Raw genomic sequence first — 23,351 nt, 5'->3', positions numbered from 1 at the left:
TGAGAAAAACAGAATATTACTAGAATTATCCTTAGTGTTTGATGGTCACACATGCAACATTTCATGTCAATGAATCTTTCAAATAAAGGCCCTAAAGTCCAGGAGCTACCTCAGAGACTAAAAGGTTTCCTCAGCACATGGTTTTCTGAAAGTCAAGAGTGATGTAAAGCCCTGCGATTTGTGATTTTTACATGTTAAATGAGTAAACATACAAAAAAAAGCAAAAATGATGACAGCATTTAAAGTAACTGTGTGTGGAGTTTAACTTTTTTTGACACTGTAATAACAAAGTGAACAAGGTTGAAGTTGTTTTTCTGTTCCTTGTAATTTCCTGCATTTCCTTAGTTATACCTTGACCTGGGTGACTGAGAATATTCACTGTCTTTTTGTGTCTTCCAGCACCAGATGGAAAGCTGTTCTGGGACAATCCCTCCAAGGTGGGAACGTATGACCCTACCTGTGATTGCTACAAAAGTGGATCATGGGGATGGAGGAACTTTATCAAGCACTTTGACCTCCGGCGGCGCAATTACCTCAAGAATGATGACCTCATCATCTTTATTGATTTTGAGGGTTTGTGATCTGTGGTTAATATTTGCGTGTGAAATTGCATTATATAACAATAATGATCCTAATAAAATTGCCTGTTGTGAAGCATGTGAGGAAGCAGACGTGACAAGAATCTTTCTCCACAGACATCACATCACTGATCAAAACAGAAGTTCCCATTAAGCCAAAGGAGTGAGGTTATGCAGACTTTATATCATGAGGAAGTGGAGGTAAGACATTAGACACTTTTTTATTTCACCTGTTACATAACATCACACCTGTATGTACTCATGATAATGTGATTTTTTTTTTCAACATATCATATACAGCTGAGTGAGAAGAAAAACCTGTGAGGTGAGGAGAAGATGGAAGATTACTGCTGCGACACCATGTCAGAATTATACACACAATTTATAAAATATTGAAGTTATATTTGATATATAATACTATTCTGCATGTAAAAGTTGAATAATATGCGTAACTTTAAAAAGTGCGACATTATTTTAAACAACTCAACTCTTTCTCATTGAACTGTCTTAATTAAAGCAAACTAAGAACAAGTCTGTGGTGTGTTTCCTTTTTTTTTGAGGCGCATTTATGAAAATACCAGTGACCATTCCAGTCAATGGAATTCAAAGACAATGCAAAGTGTTAATATAATACAACTATGTGCAAAGGAGTAAACTGGGAACACAAGAGTGCGTTGGTGAAAAACTTTGTGGTGCAAAGCTAATTATTAAGTGATTCAATCCAAAACGTGCTCAAACACTTTCCTCCACTGAAGACAAACTCCAGATAATTTCACTGTGTGCATGTCCTGCACCATCCAGGTGCTGCACTGTGTGGCCTTTTTGGCTCCATCAGTATATTACACCTACCACTACACCTACACTAGAGTTTTTAGTCTCACACTATAAAAGACTTTGTAAAGACTGAGGATCTTGCAGGGTCACTATTTGCAAGACTCGATTCCTTTGAGATTATTACTATTCATGCTCTTGGTGGAAATTTATGGGAAGAAAACCTTTTCTGTTATTCAAAATGCTGCATTCTTCTTCTTATTCTTCTCCTTCTTATTATTAATGTTTTATATAAAGTTATAAAGTGTTTGGACTTACTATTTTGAAAGATTTTCCTTGTGTCCAATTACCCACATTTCCCTTGTGTATTTAATGCCAGACTTACACCACATTGACACTGATTTTATTCCGACACTGTTAAGGAATCTGTGACTGTGAACATTGCTTGAAAAGTCATTTGGTGTGAAGTACTAACATTTACAAAAAATGATTTTTAGTATCTGTCAGTCAGTTCAGCACAATAAAACACATGAATACTGATTCATTGACAAATCAAAGTATTTCTTGCGAATTAAAAAAATTCAGTACAAAAATTACATTTACTTGTCACATGGATGAAGTGACTGTCTCAGATGCAGGATGAGCTTCTGTTATGTCTGACTGTTTGTTTTTCTGTTTTTCTCCTGTCTCTCTTGCAAAAGAGATATTCATCTCAATGAGATCAAGATTATTTAAATAAAAGTCACATGCTGAAAACTACTTATCCTGTGTAAACAGTTGTATATTGTCTTTGGAGCAGCTTTGTCAAGTCTGAGAAAACAAAACTCTAAGCCTGTATTACACACCTCAGGCACATGGGCATTAGAACAAAAATGTAACAAAAACAAGCTATCAGTGTCAGATCCAGGCATATGTGGACTTAGACCAACACTAGGAACTAAAAGTCAGGATATCTCGGCCTCAGTTGCTTAAATTTTGACCACTATTTGAAACATGTCTCTTGTAAGTCAGTGAACTTTATGAATGTGCAATATTAAATTGCTAAAGTGGCTCTGTAATATCAACTAAATCAGCTGTGTTAACATTTGATACATAACAGTGCAGTAAAGATAAAGATTAAAGATAAGTGCGATGTAATATAGACCCTTATCAAGTATTAGAGATGTCACAGCATGACAGATTGAACTGTCAGCACTCTGTTAACACCTTCGTTCTCTACTCAAGCAATTCTTTAATACATAATTACTCTAATAAACCTCGCATCACTACGGGGGAATGAATTTGCGTTACAAGTTTAGCACAAAGACGATGTGGTTTTGACACAAACATGCAGCCCCATGTCACAGAGAGGTCACAGATCAAACCCATAAACAGCGTTATTGCCTGTTTTATTATATTCAAGATCAGCTCATATAAATCTGTGATTGCCTCTGTACAGGGTCGACTGCTTACTGCTGTCGTTACCTGTGCATGCCAGAGAGCACCTGACAGCATGTCAGTGGTGAGAGTGACAGCGGGGACACGTGTGAAATGTTTGTTACTCATTAAACACAATAATCCTGCTCAAAGTTCCTCTGCAGCCTCGGTCTTCTTTGGCATGTTGACAGTGGCACCGGGAAAACACACCGCTCTTCGAATACCAACATGGGCTCTGGAGAAAGTTTGAGGAAGATTGCTGTGCTGGTTGGAGTCTTTGTGGCTTTGACGGTAGAGAATTTTTAAAGTATTTGAAATGTAATTTGAAATTACAAACAGAAACTGAAAAAATGCCTCTGTGGATGGTTTAAAGAAAGAATTGTCTGTTCTTGTGTGTTAGGTACAAGCTGTTCCGACATTTACTGGTTGGTTCCTATTAACTTTACTGATCTCATACACATAAATCTAGCTCCTTGTTTGTTAGCCTTTAGCTTTAACAAAAAAAAATCTGTATCTTCTAGGTGATAATGCAGATGAAGGAGAACTGAGGGATGACATACCTGAGATCAACAGAGGTAAACTTTTAAAACCTGTCTGTGATCATATACTTTGTTGACAGATTATTTCTGTCAATTAATAATTTCTGTTCCTGACTTTCCTCATTTTCAGGGTTAAAACACCTGTTTGAGGGAGACATTGCTGGTAATGTAAGTAGACAGCCTGTGTAGAGATTGCATTTGTCAAGAGCATGAAAGTATATGCTCTCTGAATTTTCCATGTGTCTTGCAGCCCAGCAGAAATGCAATCCTCGATGAGACAAGAAGATGGAAGTTTCCCATCCCCTACATCTTGACTGATTCTTTAGGTACGTTGTGCACAATAGAGAACATTTCTGTCAAGATGAAATCTGATGAATAGGTAAAACATGCACTGACTGGGAAATTCATTTCTACTACTTCAGATCTGAATGCTAAAGGTGTGATCCTCCAGGCTTTTGAGGAGTACCGTTTAAGATCCTGCGTGGACTTCAAGCCGTATGAGGGTGAAAAAAGCTACATCTCCTTCACCAAGCTCGATGGGTGAGCTGCAGTGTGGCAGATTGACTTGGTTGTTGCACAATTTTTATGGGCCATACAGTCAAGTCATCAAACTTGAGGAATTAAGAGCCAAAGATTAAGAACTGCTGTTGTGATAAATTTCTTTTTAAAGCACATTACACAGTAACAATGCCTTAAATTTATGTTTGAATTTTTCCATTTTATTGATTCAGATGCTGGTCATATGTTGGAGATGATAGAACGGGTCAGAATGTGTCCATTGGGGCCCGATGTGACACTAAGGCCATTGTGGAGCATGAGCTCCTCCATGCTTTGGGCTTTTACCATGAACAGTCTCGCTCAGACCGAGATGACTATGTTAAGATCTGGTGGGACCAGATTGAAGAAGGTGGGTCAAAATGATTTCATCTTTGTTTCATTCAGGGGTGCAGTTTTAGACATATTGAGGTACTGAGTCCAGATTTCCTAAGCAGAACTCCTCCCACCCAAGAAAACTAGCAACCAACCAAACATTTTTTGAGTATGTAAGATTTCATATTCATGGATCTGAAATTACCATCATATGTCCATACCATATATGTTCAGTAGCTTCTTCTGGACCTTTCTTTTGCATTACACAAGCAGATGAAGCTGCCCTATTGTCTTAAGTATTCAATTATATGTAAATGAGATTGGGTCTGAAGAAAATCCCAGTCATATTTCACAACATTTAGTCTTAACTATAACAGGTATATCAGCAGCTCTTGCTAGCACCAGTGGCAATTGTCCATTGAGGCCCTAGGTAAAAAAAAAAATGCTTGGGGCCTTCTCCAATCAACATTCATCATCATTGTGTAATAAATAATTTGACACCAATGAACAATGTGTGAAATCATTTTTGTTAATTCCAAACGGTTACATTCGTATAATTTTCAAAATATAAATATAAAGAATATGAAAATGAATTTTCAAAATATAAATATAAAGAATATGAGGATGAATTTTCAAAATAAACATGATAAAGAACAATAAAAGCCTAAATAGATAACTAAATAACTTCAATGTTGGCACATTGTAAATAACCCTCATTATAAGGCCAGTGCTCATTAACACATAAAGCCCCTTTAGAGAGGTTTCCTACTGAGCGGTGTTGGAAACTTAGTGATTGTATGTGCAGGCTTTACTGAAAAAAGATGCCAGCACAGCTTCAGAGATGTTGTTGCAAGTCGTCTATTGGTTGTTTAAGGGTGAAGGGGGCTGCATTTTGTGCAGTTAAGTTTGCCAGCCTCCTAATAGCATGGGGCCCCAGGGATTGCCTGCCCATGTTGCGCCTCTGGCTATCAGACAATGCTAACATGCTGATGTTCACTATCTTAGTTTTGTGTGTCTGTCTATTTGCTACAATGTTACCCTCTCCTCACAGGGATGGAGCACAACTTCAATAAGTACGAGGATGACTTCATCACTGATCTGAACACGCCATATGATTATGAGTCCATCATGCACTACAGGCCACTGTCTTTCAACAAGAATGAGAGCATCCCCACAATCACCACCACCATACCGTATTTTAATGAGATCATTGGCCAGCGGCTGGACTTCAGTGCTAGTGACATCACCAGGCTCAACCGCATGTACGACTGTGGTGAGTGACTGCTGTCGTGGCCAAGGTTAGAGAACCGCTGCTGGTTCATGTCCTAGTTCTGGGACCAGGAAGTGGTTAAAAATCTGTATATCTTTGCTCAACAAGTAAAGTCACAGCATGGTGACATGGTGACCATGGCTTCCATGTGTGTACTGGTTTAAGTGTAAGTAAAATGCTGTGATAGCTAGCCCATACACAAATGTAATATATGTGCATATATTGATTTTACATATATGTACATATCAAATAAAAACATATTTGTTAAAGTTATATATAAAACCTTTTGGAAATTTGAACAACTTCATATATTGACATATATGTCCAGCCCATACAAATTTATGTGTTTATGTATGTATGCTTATATTGTATTGATTGACATCTGTAAGTATATATCCATCCCAGATCTTGTCAACACATGTTGATTTTAAATAGAGCAGGGTCTGAGTCTGAGACCACTTTACCAGAATGGGAAGTTAGCATTTATTTAACATTTATCAGGAAAACTTGCATATATAAATTGAATATGTATTGTTAACATATAATGAAATATTCTATCATATAAAAATTCATCATAGATATTTTTCAAATATGTACATATACAAATTTTACTGTCGATATAGGTTATTATGTAACTTCTATCTTCATATATCCAGAGGATGTATATATGTGAAAATAATATATCCCCTTTTAAGTGACTCTTGACATAGGGACATATATGTCATATATATTACATTTATCTTAAAGATGCACTAATCTGTATTTTTTAGATTAATGATTGATCAAATGTATAATGTGAAAAGTGTCACAAAGAGTTATAATCTACCTGTTATCATCTACCAGCCCACCTTCCTGTTTCCCCCCTCACCTTTACCCTGCTTTTTAGTCTGTGTGATCATTGTTTTGGTGATCTGTCCTGCACTGCCACCCTCAGCCACAGTTAGCAAACAAGCTCTGACACCCTGCTGGCTGCTACCTGCTCAGCACCAAACAACAAACAGACTAAGTTATCAACCAGCTGGTGAACAGTGAAGCGCTTCACAGACATTTCTTTCAGGGGTTGGTTGGCATGGAAACTGAGCTAAAAACAAGTGAATATTGAACAAAAAAGTGGCCAAAAATACAACTGCAAAGAAATGCTAATTTTGTTCTGTGTCGGCTGTCCTTATGTGCTTTAAGTAACAAACAAGTGCTGCTAATTTTCTGTCCACACTGGAACTAATGATGTGTCACCTTGTGTAGACTTACAGCTGCTGATTGTGATCACCTTGTATTTGCATGTAAGCAAATATCTGTCACTACTATTTCCATAGTGCTGCTGAACAGATGAGTTCTCCCAAACAATAGCCACAGAGGCTGATCAGAATATATTGGCCTTTTTTCATTATGTGTTTAATACAGTATGCTTTTATACAGAAGTTGTATGGCCATTTAAAAATGTGACATTTATACAATATCTGCTGTAAAAATATCTGTTGTAAAACAATGTGCACAGTGGAGAACCTCCTTTAAGTGTTGTTTGGTATGATGTGACTAATTATGTGTTTCTGACTAATTATAGCCACTGTAGCCAGTCAGTCATTGTGGTTACATTGGCTATAATAGTCAGGAGTTCTTACTAATAGTCTGACTAAAACAATAATACCAATGTCCCTAAAAATCCACTTTTTCTACTGCACAATAAGCTTCTGGACTAGTTGTGTTCTAATTAACATATGGGTGCTCATGCCCGTATGGAAGCAGTGCTGTTAAAGTGCAGTTAAACTGTTGCAGGTAAAGCTGACACCTGTAGTGCTTTAAGCTTTGTGGGTTTACTTTTGATAACTTACCTGTTGCAGCCAGCACTCACACTCTCCTGGACCAGTGCTCCTTTGAGCTGATCAACATCTGCGGGATGATCCAGAATGAGCAAGACAACGCAGACTGGGTACAGACATTGAGCAGTCCGGCTGACACTGATCACACCCTGGTGGGGCGCTGCAGAGGTACTCAGCACATTTTAATGCTCATAAACAAAGTTATGTTAAATATAAAACTCAGTTCAATCCTAAAAGAAAACATATCCACATGAAGGTCATTACACTTGTATTCATTTCATGCAAAATATCTTTTTACAGGGAAGACAATTCTGACTTAGACAGATGTGATTATTAACAGTCATGAATATAACATTTCATTGAATGGCTGAGTCATTGCAATGACTCAGCTGGAGCAACTAAATGCAAAGCAGCCTTTATTAATGTGTCTATTTATACCCGTGCCTTTCCTGCACAGATACCAACACAGCTGATGTTACAGTCAGGTGCAACCATGTATGGACCTCCAGAAATGAAATAAATTTAGACACAATTAAAGTTAAGAAGCAATAATATGTTTTGTAACATGTTATTTCAAGTCTGCCTATTTATCATTGATAAGCAGTGTACTAACATTTGATGTAAAAAACACATGATGAAGGAAAGTATGTCTTATATCCAAGTTACAAGTATATTACATCAATAAACACTTACCTGTATATCTATTTACAGCCACATTATAGTGACTTAAAAAAAATGTTTATATTTAATTTAATATTTATACAAGTTTATATAATGCGTATCAGTGCTAGCAAAGCAAACTGTTGCCAGGAGTTTGATTGCACCTATCAGTACACAAAATTCTAAAATTAGAAATGTTCAAATTGTTAAAAGAACATTTCTCATGAATGCCAGGGAATGGTCCTCTTACCAGATTTTTCAGAGATGTCAACCACATTTCACAGTCTACATCAGTGACTGAAGCTAGCTCTGCTGTAGATGCAAGGAACACTATGCATCTGAAACAGCAGGGCCAAAAAGATAGCATCAGCTATTTGTTAACACCTGACCAAACTTGATCAAGTCAAATTCTCATGAATAGTGTTACACAGAAGAAGACTTTAGGACCTAACAGATGGGCAGATACATTGGCATTTTTGTTTAGTTGACATGAAATAACCCATAATGACAAGTGAAAATGTGTTTACCAATTTTTTTAAAAATTATTAAAAATCAAAAACTGAAATCTCTCATTTACAGAAGTATTCAGACCCTTTGCTGTGGCTCCAAACTGTGGTCAGATGCATCCTGTCCTGTTTGCTGTAATGATCTTTGAGATGTGTCCAGAACGTCATCCATTTTGTTATTATGGGTTATTGAGTGTAGATTGATGGACATAAAATATCAATTTTATCCACTTGCAATCATATCTATGACACAACAAAGTGCAGATAGTGAAGGGGTGTGAATACTTTCTGAAAATATCTTAATTATCTTATTAATTATTGGCTAAAGTCTCATTTAGACCCTTGTTACACAGTACAACATAGTAAAAAAAAAACCTGTTCAGCTTGTAGTATTTGAAAAATACTGCTACAACAAAGGATAAATTAAATTATGTTCTTGTAGTAATCATCTTTACCACTGATTAGGTCTTTTTCACAGCATACATTTTAAGTTGTGATAGTAGGAAATGCACAGGTACAACTAATGACTTTAGCAATAATGCTTTTCTATTCAAGTTTCCCAGTAAGCCATGACAGTGTGACAGTGAGTCAGCATGAACAGTACCAGGACCCTAAAACTAAGGCAGATAAATAAAAATTAATGATTGAATTCATCCATGTATAATTGTATTATTCACACCTGTGCTTTTCCTATTGTGACAAGATCTTTAATAAAATATGCACCAACCACTGTTTCTCTTCTCAGATTCTGGCTACTTCATGAAGTTCGACACATCCTCTGGTCCAGTTGGCAGTAGTGCCTTGCTGGAGTCACGTATCATCTACCCCAACAGAGACGAACAGTGTCTGCAGTTCTTCTACAAGATGACCGGAGAAGCTGGGGACAAACTGGTCATATGGATCAGGACTGATGATGGGACAGGCACCGTGCGCAGTGTCAGGAAAATCCACACCATCATTGGTATTTTGTCACCAATACGCCAACACTTCCATACACTGCGCATTGCACTGGAATGCTGGAAAGGAGCTAAATTTTCAGGGTTTATCTGTTTTTTTTTTTAAAGGTCCCATCTTGTATAAAGTGAGATTTCCATGTCTTTTTTGATTATAAAGCAGGTCTAGGTTCTATATTAATACTGTGAAAGTATCAAAGCCTCAGTCCACAGAGAAAAGCACACAGCCTGTATTCAGAAACTGAGCCTTAAAACCAGCCGTCAGGACTTCTGGAACTTTGTGATGTCACAACAAAACAGTCACTGCTCTCAGCCACGCCACAAACCCCACCAACCTGGACCCGCCATCCAACCTGGATTTGGTGTTGAGTGTTTGAGTGTTTGAATCTGTTATATTTTTATTTGATCACTCAGAAGCAAGCCAATCAGAAGATGTAAAACTACACTGAGATGATTTTGGTTCTTAAAACCACAAATATATCTTCTCATGAATATCAACACTTCGAATAAAACACTAGGAAAGTGTAAAATATGGGACCTTTAATTATATTATTCTTTACATGTATTGGTTGAGTTTATTCCATGATTGTAAGACTCATTTAAAGCACAAACTTCAGTACTGAGTAGGTAACTAAATCACCTGCCTTTTGTCTCTCAGGGGATGGAGGCGACGCCTGGAAAATAGCCCATGTGACTCTCAAGGTGACAGAGAAGTTCCGCTATTTCTTCCAAGGCATCAGAGGATCATCCAAGTCCTCGGGCTCTATCTTAATTGATGACATCACGCTTACAGAGACTAGTTGCCCCAGTGCTGTCTGGCAAATCCACAATTTCACCAGCCTCCTCGCCACCACTCCTAATGGCAGTCCGGTTAAAAGCAAGTGCTTCTACAACTCAGAGGGATACTCATTTGGCATCAGTGTTTACCCAAATGGAAGACACAGTGCCTACCCAGACTATGTCAGCATGACCTTGCACCTCTGCAGTGGGGAAAATGACGCAGTGATGCAGTGGCCAGCCGAAAACAGGCAGGCGACCATCATTGCCATGGATCAGGACCCTGATGTGAGACTGAGGATGTCTTCTACAAGAAGCTTCACCACAGGTAGGCCACTGAGGAAATGGAGAGTTTGATAGCAAGATGAAAGTGGTTGGCTTGCCTAAATTATAAAATTATTTACTGCTAATGAGAAATATCCACGCAGATAGTTTTGACCTTTTTTTTTGCCCTTGTTTTGAGATTTCTGCTCCATCTCAATACAAAATGGATGAATGAAAAACAACATTTAAAAAATTAAGCCACGTCTCTTTCCAGATACAGCGTCTTGGTTACTCTGGAAAATTCACAGAACTCACTGTCAACTGTTTTTACAGGACTATTTCTTTGGTAGACATCAGTCCCAGTCACAATGAGGTCCTTGAAATGACACGCCTGTATTTTTAAAATGCACTTGCAATTACCACCAATAATGTTTAGTTGAACTCCATTTCCATCTCCTACAGTTTACAGCTGTCTTTAAGGGAGAAGAGCTTGGAGATTAACTGCCCAGCAGTAAACATAGATCAAACAAGAAGACTGAATGTTGAAATTAAATATGTCAGATGGTCCGAAATACAATGACGAATGAATGCATATGTTGCTTGTCTCCTAGATGTTTAAATAAGCAACTGTTTGCCATCAACACCAACTTAACAACAACAAATTATCAAATCTGAAAGGTCAGTGTTTGTTTATAGTTTGTTGTGCTGCTCCCAGGGAGCAACAAAATCCATTGTTGCTGGATTAGTCTCGCTAACAATACATTTTCTTATGTCGTTATTGTGAAGGAATTTTCTTTTTTGTAGGCCAACACCAGGCCCACAGATCATGAAGGCTTCATAGTGTTAGACAACGGTTCACTGGTTAGCTTCTATTATGACTGATATTGTCCAGATGGGAATACCGCTATCCTCTGTAGTTTGGGAAACCCAGATTTATGGGTAAGGATATAGGGGAAAAAACACAAACAGAAATTCAGTTCTAGCCATGGATGAGTGCAGTAGGGGAAAAGGTAAGAACTTGTTACCACATAATACCTAGGAAATTAAATGTCCTGATGGATCAGACATCTTCAGAAATTGCCGTGGCTCTGATTCACATGTGTTACTGCTCATCATTTTCTGGCCAAACTTCCAAAAAAAAAATCCTTTCTTGATATTTAATGAAACAAGCTGTAAACACAACACAAACATATTATCACTTTATAAAGTTGATATGGTGAATGTGATAGTAAATGTCTGTAGAATATGTTTTTGTCACTGTGAGAAACGCTGTTTTTATGAGTCACTTGATCCATTTTAATATAAGAATATGAAGTACAGCAGATTTAAACATATAGTACTACGACCCTGACACCTTTCTGTTCTAACCAAACCTGTTCAGTTTGAACTATTCATTTCTCAACCCTGACATCTTGTTTCACACCAAAATATGTGGAATTAAGTAACAACCCCGCTGAAGTGCAGATTCCTCGTGGCTTCAAATGTATCTGTCGTACTGAACGATGAAAAATGAATAATAATAATAATATTACTTGTTTGTTTTCCTCCTCAGATGCTCACGCCCGATGGAACAAACCAACACTTACTTCCGGAGCAGTGTGGGATAATAGCTGCGAGTGCTACCGCAGTGAAGACTATGGCTGGAGCACATTCATGTCTCACAAACATCTGCACAGAAGGAGCTTCCTCAAGAACAATGACCTCATCATTATTGCTGAATTCAATGGTGAGAACTGGAAATATCAGCTCTTTTACTTGCCTATGCTACAAAGCAGTCTATCACACAGTCTGCCAAAAATGGCAAATACCTGTGCAATTCATGTTACTCTAAAATCAAATCCTTCTTCTTAAATCTTGTTTCATTAGATTTGACCCACCTGATCAAGACCGAGGTGCCTGTCAAACCAGCTGCACTAAGTGATGACATCCCAGATGAGAAGCCAATCAGTGAGGTGGAAATGAGAGCAGAGGCTCCAAAACACAGAGAGGCACGTGCTGCCGACCCCTGTCATCCCAACCCTTGTTTTAATGGAGGCGTGTGTGTGGAGAGTGAAGGGGAGCCCTCATGCAGGTGTGTGTTTGTGTTTTTTAGGAGTGGATATCCTGAAAATGTACATTTGCGTAACTAAATGTGTGACTTGTGTTTTGAAATGTGGACAATGAAATTTAGCCATTTAGGAAATTGGACATTTTTTCCTGTCGTCACTTGGACGAGGTAGAAGGAGGTAAACAGAAGGCAGGAGAGGTGAAGAAGGTCTACATTTAAAATCAAGGCTAACATTAGACACAGGCTGATGTTAGAGTCATGCTAGTGTGCCAATTTTCAGAAATACACTTATTCACTTTCTTCCCAGAAGTTAAATGAGAAGCTCAACACTCTCATGTCTGTGTCAAGTATAAAGCTAGAGCCAGGAATGGATTAGCTTAGCTTAGAATAAAGCTAGCTTAGCTCTCTCAAGTTGAAAAGTAGGCCTACTAGCACAGCTCTAGCTAAGCTCAGTGATTAACACAATCCCTCAGCATTACATTGACCATTATTTAGACATGATTGAAAAAAAAATTCAACTTCAGTCTCTTTAGTATCCTTAAAGGAACTGTTTGATATTTTGAACAAGGTGCTTATTTCCTTTCTCGCTGAGAGTTAGATGAGAAGATCCCACTCTCATGCCTGTGCATAAAGCTGGAGCCACGAGGTGGTTAGCAAAGCGTAGCATAAAGATCAAGGGAAAACGACTAGTTAAAAACAAATGCCTACAAGCACCTTTGAAACTGACTAATTAACATGTTGAATCTCATTTGTTTCATTTCTTCACAAAAAGAAATGTAACACTGACAGTTTGTGGTTTTATGGGGAGTTAAGTATTTCTTGACGAACAGCTGCTGGGAGCAGTGACTTTCCTGAACCTTGTTGTCATGGTGATGTTGTATCAAGATCAGTTATGTCACATAACTTCCTGCAAAACCACACACAGTGTCGTTTACATGTCTGTTTTTGTATTGATTAAACCAATGAAATGCATTGTGTTGACTGGTGAACTTTAGACGAGTCAGCAACTTTCTAGAGAGCTGTTTCACTCAGCTTGAGGTCCTTCTGTAGTTTTCAGTACATAGTTAAAATGTGCCAGAAGTTGGGTTAGCTTTCTTATGGAAGCACAGCATTCATATTAGATGATGTCTGACCAAGTTTGGGGCTGAAAACAGAAGTGCCAAAATCTGCAGTTCTTCTAATGGCCACATGAGGCTGGCACCAAAAGAGCGTCAGTCCCTACACACTCCCATTTTAAAATTCCCACCTTTCCAGCAGAAATAAACATGTAACAGCCTGGTACAAAAAACTGTTTTGGTCTCTAAATGCACCTTTTTGTGGCAACTTTACAGGAGGTGGATTTTTGTATAACTCACTCACTTTGAGTGAAAAAGGGCTTGCCATAAATATCAACTCACTAACACACTAAACTAAGATGGTGAACAGGGTTAACACTATACCTGCTTAACAGCAGCACTGTTGTGCTGATGTTAGCATTCAGCTCAAAACATGGCTTTTCTAAAGGCTTAAAATTATGCACAATTTGGGGCGTGCTGCTTTGAGTCACAATTGAGTGAGTGTATATTTGCCACAAACTGGCATGCACCGAAGTCTGCACTTCATGTACACACCACCTCTGCCAAATTTTTTGGATAAGCTAGGAGTTAGACGAAGTCAGGCACTGCCAAGATGGGTGACGTCACTGAGGCTAAGTCCATCTATGTGTCTGACTTATCACTACACTTGACAGTGGGTATCAGGCTGTGTCTTCATAAATATGATGGGCCCCACAATGCCATTCTCTAACCCTGACCTAAAGCACCTTTACACTGACTTAAGACTGAAAAAGTTAAACGGTAAAAGTTTATCAAAACAAAAATAATGAATGCAAACCTAAACAACAAGTTAAAAGATAACTTATAGCAAAAGACAAAAGCCTAATAATGGTTAATAAACAACAAAAAGAAACATGATACCAATTAATGACACTTGGTTAATGCCAGAATGCGACTGCAACAGAACAGAGACATCTGTGCCCTCAGGTGGATCTCACCCTCCAGCAGGTGACGAAAGAGCAGCACAAGTCGCTGCAGCTGGAAGAGGCTGATTGGACACTATGCTGACTGAATGTGATGCCAGATAACGCTTGTGTGTTCAAAGCAACCAGAAAAACCTGGTAGTCTGGTTTTCTGCACTGAGGTGTCGATTAGCTATTAGACAGGCTGCAGAAGTACCAAATTTTTTCACTCTCACTCTTGCTTTATACTTTTCCCAGAAGGAAATTTAAAATAAGATCTCTTCTTTGTCTGGCCTGTTTCTCCTAGACATAACTGACATAACATCGTAATAGGTTTTTGACCATATTTTCATATTTTTTTCATCTCAGCTCCCAAGAAATAGTCTTTCTTGTGTCTCACCCCAAATCCAAGTTCAACTTCAGTCTTTTTTTTCTCACACTGCTATGATCTTTACTAAACAGTAAGATCCTAAAAAAAAAAAAAAAAAACTTGATTGGCTTATAAATGAACCTGCACAATACCTGAAAGTGTGATTGTGATCAAATGAAGGCTTGTAAGCACATCATAAGATCTTCAGCTTTTTGTGTGTTTCTCTTGTTATTCTCAAATTGGACAGGATTGATTTCTCAGATCTTGATCTCTTCTTTTGCTCCTTATTTCTCCTAAAGGGGGTTTAGGAGAAACACAATTCAGTTATCTCCAAATAACAGCTGATTTATTTCTGATACAAAAAAAGACAGCAAAATTCTCTTCTGGGAGTGCAGAGAGTTGCATCAATCTCATCCAACCTCTGAAAAAAAAGCAAATTAGCACATATCCCAAAATGTCAAACTATCCCATTAAAGTCTCACTTGGCAAAATTTCATGTTAACCAACCTTCCAGGTGACACAGTACATGTGGTTACAAAATAATTAAAAGTTTTGGATGTGCATTCACATAACATCAATGCATCTTTCATTATGAAATTATTTTTCGTAATCAAAACAAATGTGTCTGTCTGCTGCTTTTCAGGTGTGCAACAACCCAGACCACCTACTACAGTGGCAAAAGATGTGAGCAACTGAACATGGACAGAAGCATTCTGGGAGCTCTGATTGGTGGCGCAGCCGGGACGGTGGTTCTGACACTGGCCATCTTCACCGTCATAAGGAGAGCTCAGTGAAACACATTTTATAAGAGTAGCGTGTCGTTTTTTTCTTTAGACAGAGCCTGGAGTTAAGGTTTTCAAATCTAGACCCCGCCCGCTGACTTTTTAAATTAACACATTTATCATGCAGACTTTCTTGGAGGAAAATACAGCTGTCAAACCTCAGTCTCGCAAACTAACAACATTATGCAAATAGCATCAGTTGCTCTGTGTCCCATGTGTGGTTTATTTGTATGATAAAAGTAATCACATGCAATCTGCTAAATTAATTCTGTTATGAAAAATGTGAGTTTGAAATATCTAAATCACACATGGTGTAAAGAACAATAAAAAACTTAATATTCCTTGTCTTTATTTCATTAAATATTTTGAGATACATATATGCACACATAGTATACAGGTTAGGGTTCATGTCAAATTGTGTACATTTACAAACTTTCCTTTAAATAAAATTGTCAAACCAAGCCAGACCCATTAAAAAGTATGTATTTTGTTCTATATATAGTGAGCACTTGAAGTCAGCTACAATGCACAACACTAAAAACATCTCTTAAATAAGCTTTAGTTAATAATTAAGCTGTTTTTATTACAATCATCTACACCCTTGTAACAGTCTAGGAACTATAATCTAACAAGAAGCAAACTCTAAGTCATATTTACTTGTAGGCTGCAAGTGAAGCTGCGTACATATACATGTAAGCTGCTGTTTCTGTCTGCACAACCTGAAATGTAGAGATGACACATTATTTAGAACATTTACAGACTGGAATCACAAACTCACACAAAAAAATAGAATCGTTTCTGCTTGCACGTGACGCAAACCTGATTTGTTGTTATTTAAAGTGACCCACTTCATGCTACTCAGCATAGCCTGATAAGATGCTGGTTGCTATAGTTATTGCAGCAGCATTTGCCACTGGACCTTGCTGCGTGTGCAGACATTCATCGCTCTCAGAAGATGAGTCCTGTTGACTTTCCTGATTCCCGTCTCTTTCCTCTTGTGCCACCATGATGTTGGGACTTGTGGTTTGAATGAGCGCTCCTGGTTCTGGAAGTTCAAATTCCAATTCATGTTTCCGATACACAATGTTAAGTAACATCACAGTTGCAGCACTTCTATGTCTTGGATCAGCATTAAACTCTCCTGATTAAATAACTAGTACTAAAGACTAAGGGGTGAGTATTGAAATATTTAGAAATTATTGACATTTCCATCAGACCCTATGTCAGGAGAGGTAAACCAGGCAAATGCCTGGGGCCCCCAAGTGGAAAAGGGGCCCCTGATGGCCCCTCATATTGACACATTTTGTAATGACAACTGTAAACCCCCTTAAACCTCCCATAAAGACACTATACAGTGCACTGCTGTTGCCCAAACCCCCCCCTCAATGTGGCTCCTGATGGTGTGTGCTGTAGCTAGCATCTATCCATTGCTGGCATGTCGGGCATTCAGGGAACATCTGTAAATTTTAGTATCTACTACTAGTCTGCATGTGAGGTGTTTAAGGGACATCCCCCTAGAAACTAGGATCACCACTGCCTCTGGTGTACTTTGTGTAGTGGATTTAACGTTTACTGGCTAAATTTGACTATAAGGAATGAACCTTACAGATATCAACAACATAATTTTGACAAGTAGTAATTCAATTTTATCTAGTCACAATGACAGTTAGTAATTCAGCTTTGATTAGTCAAAACTGAAACGATATTCGAATCGTCACACATCCTAAATGACAATTGCAGAATCGAACATTTATTGTCTCCAGACACACTTGAGGACCTAACTTGATGATGGCGAAATAGTTGCCTTGTTGTAGATAGTAAATCCATTTCTGGAGCATTTTTCACTGATAGCTCATGTCAAGCATGGTCTGCAGCGCTAAAACCCCTGTCAAACACAAAAACGTCTTTCTCAGACAGCCCAGACATGGCTGTAAAACCATATATGGCAAGCCCCTCCTCCTACTTGCTATAACTTCTGTCGTAATTACAGATATCTCTAAACCTATTACGAAATATCTATAATTACCTTTTGACTAGGCAGAATGAATGTTAAAGAAATCTCCAATTTGAGAGATTTTAAATTTGAGAAATTTTAATATCTTTGATTAAAATTTATTTGAAGATATCTATTACTTGACAAAAGATAGCTACAATCAAATTATGACTATCCATAATTCAGTTTGAGATATCTACAACGTAATTTTGACTAGTCAAAATTCAGTTCAACATATGTATAATGTCATTTTCACTAGTTAAAAGTTTTCTAAAAAGGGCAATATAGATATCTTTAATTGAGAGGGATTGAATATATCTTGAACTGGAATTATGATTAGTCAGTATTAAATTGAATTAATTAATTAATTAATTAATTAATTAATTGATATTAATATTATTGAATTATGGATATCTGTAATACATATCCAGAGTGGCTATTAATTTCTAAAAGGGCTTGCCATAAATATCAACTCACTAACACACTAAACTAAGATGGTGAACAGGGTCAACACTATACCTGCTTAACAGCAGCACTGTTGTGCTGATGTTAGCATTCAGCTCAAAACATGGCTTTTCTAAATCAGTGATTCTTCATACAAATGCTACTGCAGCAACCCAACCAGCAGCTTTCCAGTCCTAAATGCATCTACAGACCAGAAATGTAGTTCTTATTGGAATTTTGTCTCAGTAAAGATGCACACTTGGAGACAATACGAGACTGACCTCAGCCTTCATTTGTCTTTTGTGTATGTGGTTGAAGTCAAATTCTTTGTACTGTTGCTCTTTCCTTTTGATTTCGCCTGAGGGTAGAAACAAACACAGTTATGATGCACATTTTCATCATTTTGTGGTGTAATACCAAAAAGACCTTGTTGGTGAACTTACCATTATTATCCTAAATAGTTCCTCACGGACCTGTTAATAAAAACACAAATAGGATGCCTTATAAAATTAACATTTTTTGGGTCTTATGCAATTTTTTGTTGGGCCCCCAGGCATCGAACTGTGACGTAGGACGTACAGGAAGAATTTCAACATCAAGGCATTAATGCTGTGTTGTAGTCTCAGTGTATTATTCTGCATGATACAGTCTTTGAAAGCAGTTTGAAATCAATGGACATAGAAAGAGACACAGGCACACAGACACAGATAAAGCACAATAGATACCATTTGATAAAATATCAAACCTACCTTCTGCTCTGCAAAACACCCTGTTATCAAGAGGAAAAGGCCCTGTAAGAGAAAGAATTTGTGAAACAGACATCAAACTGTGTTTTTGTGCTATGCTTTTAGTATTTTGGTTTGAAAAAATATTGTACATGACATTTCTTATCTAAATTCCATTCATATTCAACCTGCATTAACTATTTTTGTCAGTGAACATTTTGTACCAACACAGGAAATAGAGTGATTGCTCACACAGTGCAATAAAAACTACTGTAAAGATGTTGGGGTTGAGGTCATGGATTGATGCTCAGAAGTATAAAAGATTTAACCATCACCTGATCTTTTCTTTTTTGTTACTGTAGCAAAAACATTCAATATCAACCAGGGATGCACTGATCCAAGACGTAGATGTTGACCTTAATGACCTGTTCTAGTATCCTGTAGTATGTTGACCTGTAGTATCAGCCATGATACCACATATCCACATTAAATACAGTTTGTTTGCCACTATTGTAAAATTCAGTCTTTCCACTTACGTTCATTAAAAGAGTACTCCACAGATTTCGCATTGCTTTCATATATAATTGTGGACTCACAATGGACAGTTTTAAAAATAGGATCAAAATCTACAGATGGGGCTAAAAGTGTTGGTACCATTGTACACAGTGGAATCCACTATTCTCTATCCTGTATTTAATAAAACAGACATGCTGCTTTTGATTTTTGATGTAACATAGAACTCTAATTAATTTAAAAAATGAAAGTGACATGGACAAATATATTGGGACCTTTAACCTAATATTTTGTCGCACACCCTTTGAGGCAATCACTACAATCAGATGCTGTCTGTAGTGCTTCATGAGACTTTTAAACTTCTCAGTTGGAAGTTTGGCTTAATTGTTCCAGATTCTTGTTTGTTAGATGTTGTATGTTACCTTGCACCACTTGCCCTAAGCAGAGATGAGGAGGTCTGGTAAGTTCACTTCTTTCTAACTAAACACCCCCAGATTTGAGACTGAACTGATGGTGAGCCACAAAGGTTTTCTACACTCTTTTTTCACATATGCAGTAGTACTCCCCAACACCTTTAATGTGTAGGTGTAGTCAAGCCCTGGTGACCTTTCATTAAAAATGATCCAATCCAAGCTCCATGGAGTGAGGTATAAAGATTAAATACAGGTTAATTTTGGTAAAAAGAGAACACTTGTACTGGATTGGGAAACTGTAGCTGGACATACCCTGAGTTGAAGAATAGGTATTGGGATCGAAAAGTTGGATTGGTACATTGTCAATGTCAAAATTATGCTTGGTGTGTGAGTTGCTTTCAAATTACCTGGAAAGAATTGAGGATGACGAAACTGTAGTTTGCAATTTTAAGCAAGGGACTGTTCCTGTCTAAAATGAGCAGAAAGAAGCCAATAACCCATGTTACTCCGAAGACAGGTGTTAGAAAGATGACCACTTTAAGGATGCTTTTGACTGTCTCCTTCTCATCTGTCTTGCCATCAGGGACTGAGGTCTTCATCAGGGTAAGAATGACAACCACCATGGAAAAGAGATTTGTCAAAATAACAGTTCCCACAGGGAGGAGGAAAGCATGCACAGAACCCTCCAGGAGTCTTTCATAAACTAGCCAGCAGGTATTCTTATCGTAGTAGTGCTTGTTGGTGTATTTGGAATACACATAGCTGGATCCCACTATTAGAATTGGGCAAACATAGCCCACAATGCTGGAAAGGAACATGAAGACCCTTTTCCTCAGTGGGCTAAAGACAAAGATGAGCTGGTGGACAAGCATGACACTCATGCACAGCATCCAGCTAAACATGGCCAAGAAAAACAGGTGTTTGCATACAGTCAAAACTAGGCACCAGGAGTCAGAGAGATTCTCAGGAGAGGAGGAAGCCAAAAAACTGCAGTCAGCGAGCAAGAGGAACACGGCAATGTTCACTATCGCTGTGTGACGGAAATGTGAAAGGTTGGTCTTGACCACAGCAGACCACACTAGAGACTCGATGATGAGGAAGATCAGCAAGGAGCAGACGGACACACATAGGCCAACAGTGGTAATTGTGTCTAGGACTGGATCAGATATATCATCCTTGGCCATGAGCACAGAGAATGAAGTCAGGTGGTTGCACTCACAGCGTGTGCGGTCACTTCCACTACTTTTAACGGTGCATCCTGTGTCTGACCAGTCCCTTTCTACTGTGTTCCAGAAAACACAGTAAGCTTGAGTGGGTTTCAGCTGCTCATTGGGGAAGTCCAGTGTAATTCCTAAACTTGAATTACTGTTGCCCTCCAGTGTAGCTGATAGTACAATGCTGGTAGGTACTGTTTCCTTAAAGTTGTTTCTCAACTTATCCATCAGATTTTTCACAGCAACAGTTTTCACTAGTCCTGTGGTCTTGTTTAGGCTCACGCTGATGTCAAACGTGGACACATTGCAGCCATCACCTGAGCAGAATTTGAGGTCTAAGTTTTGACTGGTGATTGATGGTGCACTGGACTTGCTAACTCTAATATTTTTCACCAGACCCTCTACAGACTGAAGGTAATCTGATGACATGCCATGAACAATAGATGAGTTGATCCCAGACCAGGTCTTGTTCAACATATTGCTTGCTGCGCTAACAAAATCCTGAAAAAGAATAATAATGATAATAAAAATCAGTGCTAAAACACATTTTTCTTGCATCTCACAAACGTTAGCTTCTCAGAACCAATAAATAACAATCATATTAAACTTAATAAAAATGATAAAATTCTCAGCACAAGGTCAAATTAACTTCTTGTTGTTGCTGTTATGAACATAGTATGGAATTTGGCCGTTTAATAACAGACAGCTGTATATGGTATATATTTTCCTAAATATATCACTGTTTAAAGATGGCCTTTGAATGGAGCCCTTGATCTTCCACTCAACTCTTCCACTCAGCTATCCACTTGATCTTGGTTGATGACCTTTGATCCCTTCACAGTCAGTGCTATAATCAGTGTTGGTTTGGTGTTCCCAGACAGCTGATGTTGTCTGTCTCTGATATTCATTCAGTCTTTTGTCCATGGTCACTACCAATCCAGTGTTCCCTGTATCTGGCACATTGTGATATTATATCCAGTTTCCGTCTTTGGGAGTTGTCCTGTCTTCAATGCACCAGCAGAGGTGTTAAGGTGTGGAATAGTTTGTGTTAAGTGCTGACTCCCTGTGACTTAAAAACTCTAACTACTGTGGTCCCTATTACATTGTCTGTGTCAGTGTCTGTCTTGATTAGGTTGGGATTTTATCCTCACCTCGCCATCCTCTCCTTGTACCTGATGGCTAGTTAGACAAAATATCCTCAAGCAGAGCCATAAAGGCTAGAAAAGCTTTGCCGATTAAAATAGAAATGGTCCATCAAAATGTAATAAATCTCAATCACTTATAGGTTATATGTGTGGGACCAGACAGGATGATGTCTGGGTATGGATCAGGACTGTTCCCACCTATTAGTGGCCTAGCAAGACCCCAAAAGTGACACTGGCCAAGGTGCTACCTGTGTAGGAGAGTCCTGATAACTGACTTATAACTGATAACTGATAACTTTTCTGTTACAACCAGTGGTTTTGTCTAAATTTAGATACTGAGCTATGTTAGTTGTTCCTAAACTGGTTGCGTGACATCCTGGGTTGCCAGAAAAACAGGCCAAGATTGTGACCATACAGTTTTAATGATGTTTCAAGACGCTTCAAAGAAATACATCTCAACCTCAACACAGTTTGAGATGATGGGTTCTCATGGAAACTAGGGAACAACTATCAAATACGGCAATGGTGTCAAGTAAACCTCAAGAGAAAAACACTGTGGTCTTTATTGTCCCGTCAGCCTTCACATGAAGACAAATGTCTAGGAGCCGCCACGATCCTTTTCCTATTCACATGTGAACTTGCTTATGTGAACCCTATACAACCACCTGTTATCACATGGTCAAAATTTCATACTGACGTACAACTAAAGCTCCTTAATGACAACTGAGCAACTCCAGCTGCTAAGGAATGCATTGAGATATGGAGCCTAAGTAGGACTTTGTGTTGAGAATTTTATGGAGCTCAAAACTCCACATGTATAACAGTAAAAGCAATAGTAATCATTGGGGCTTACAGGAAAGACCTCATCCTGCAAGGCAACATTTTCTGATCCAATGGCCATCACACTTAGAACATTGATGGAAATACTAATGTCAGCTGTAGCATCAGAATCAGAGTCAAATTCAGAGTTGTTCTTAAGTCCTTCAAATATGTTCATGGCCACCTCCTGGGTAGCCCCTAGTCCCATCTTGAAACTCTAGAAACAAAAAGCACACAATCTCCATGTAAGAGTGTACAAAACAAAAAAACAAAACAAAACAAAAAAGAAAACACAATTCACATACCCCCACAAAATATTTATGGACCTAAACAGTTGTGACCATGAAAATATAAGGTTCCATCTTTTATCTGAGCAGTTTTAAGATTTAATGTTTTTTTTTGTTTGTTTGTTTTTTTGCAATGCAGAGAGCAAAACTGAGAAAACAAGATATTCTAAAGGATAGTTCTA

At 38.2% G+C, this 23,351-nt stretch overlaps 3 protein-coding genes across 5 annotated transcripts in view; 2 read left to right on the top strand and 1 right to left on the bottom strand.

The window, feature by feature from the left end:
• Nucleotides 1-23,351, top strand: part of mep1a.1 (meprin A, alpha (PABA peptide hydrolase), tandem duplicate 1) — a 193,228-nt gene that overhangs the window by 5,288 nt on the left and 164,589 nt on the right. Inside the window, exons 12-14 of one of the 2 annotated variants that reach the window (XM_071478571.1) lie at nt 400-573; nt 696-779; nt 879-1,109. In XM_071478571.1, the coding sequence (XP_071334672.1) occupies nt 400-573; nt 696-745 (224 nt within the window). In that variant the 3' untranslated portion in view covers nt 746-779; nt 879-1,109. Of the gene's footprint in view, nt 1-399; nt 574-695; nt 780-878; nt 1,110-23,351 lie in introns of those variants that run through there. The other variant, XM_071478570.1, reaches the window with a different exon arrangement.
• On the top strand, nt 2,832-16,083 carry mep1a.2 (meprin A, alpha (PABA peptide hydrolase), tandem duplicate 2). The gene is made up of 14 exons (XM_071478569.1): nt 2,832-3,056; nt 3,166-3,190; nt 3,287-3,340; nt 3,435-3,472; nt 3,555-3,630; nt 3,727-3,844; nt 4,036-4,211; nt 5,226-5,447; nt 7,283-7,429; nt 9,173-9,388; nt 10,039-10,485; nt 11,974-12,147; nt 12,288-12,492; nt 15,478-16,083. The coding sequence occupies exons 1-14, from the start codon at nt 2,994-2,996 to the stop codon at nt 15,626-15,628; spliced, it is 2,112 nt and encodes a 703-aa protein (XP_071334670.1). The 5' UTR covers nt 2,832-2,993; the 3' UTR covers nt 15,629-16,083.
• adgrf3b (adhesion G protein-coupled receptor F3b) overlaps nt 15,949-23,351 on the bottom strand; it is a 24,350-nt gene continuing 16,947 nt past the window's right edge. The window contains exons 14-19 of one of the 2 annotated variants that reach the window (XM_071478567.1): nt 22,917-23,099; nt 20,112-21,419; nt 18,803-18,844; nt 18,497-18,526; nt 18,335-18,411; nt 15,949-16,335 (exon numbers count right to left, since the gene is read on the bottom strand). In XM_071478567.1, coding sequence (XP_071334668.1) covers nt 18,343-18,411; nt 18,497-18,526; nt 18,803-18,844; nt 20,112-21,419; nt 22,917-23,099 — 1,632 coding nt within the window. In that variant the 3' untranslated portion in view covers nt 15,949-16,335; nt 18,335-18,342. Of the gene's footprint in view, nt 16,336-16,529; nt 16,662-18,334; nt 18,412-18,496; nt 18,527-18,802; nt 18,845-20,111; nt 21,420-22,916; nt 23,100-23,351 lie in introns of those variants that run through there. The other variant, XM_071478568.1, reaches the window with a different exon arrangement.

This window comes from Trachinotus anak, unplaced genomic scaffold (genome assembly GCF_046630095.1).
Source record: "Trachinotus anak isolate AG129_WGS33_773 ecotype Australia unplaced genomic scaffold, CSIRO_AGI_Tana_v1 ptg000005l, whole genome shotgun sequence".
Classification (NCBI taxonomy): Eukaryota; Metazoa; Chordata; class Actinopteri; order Carangiformes; family Carangidae; genus Trachinotus; species Trachinotus anak.
This window is presented reverse-complemented; position numbering and strand designations above follow the sequence as displayed.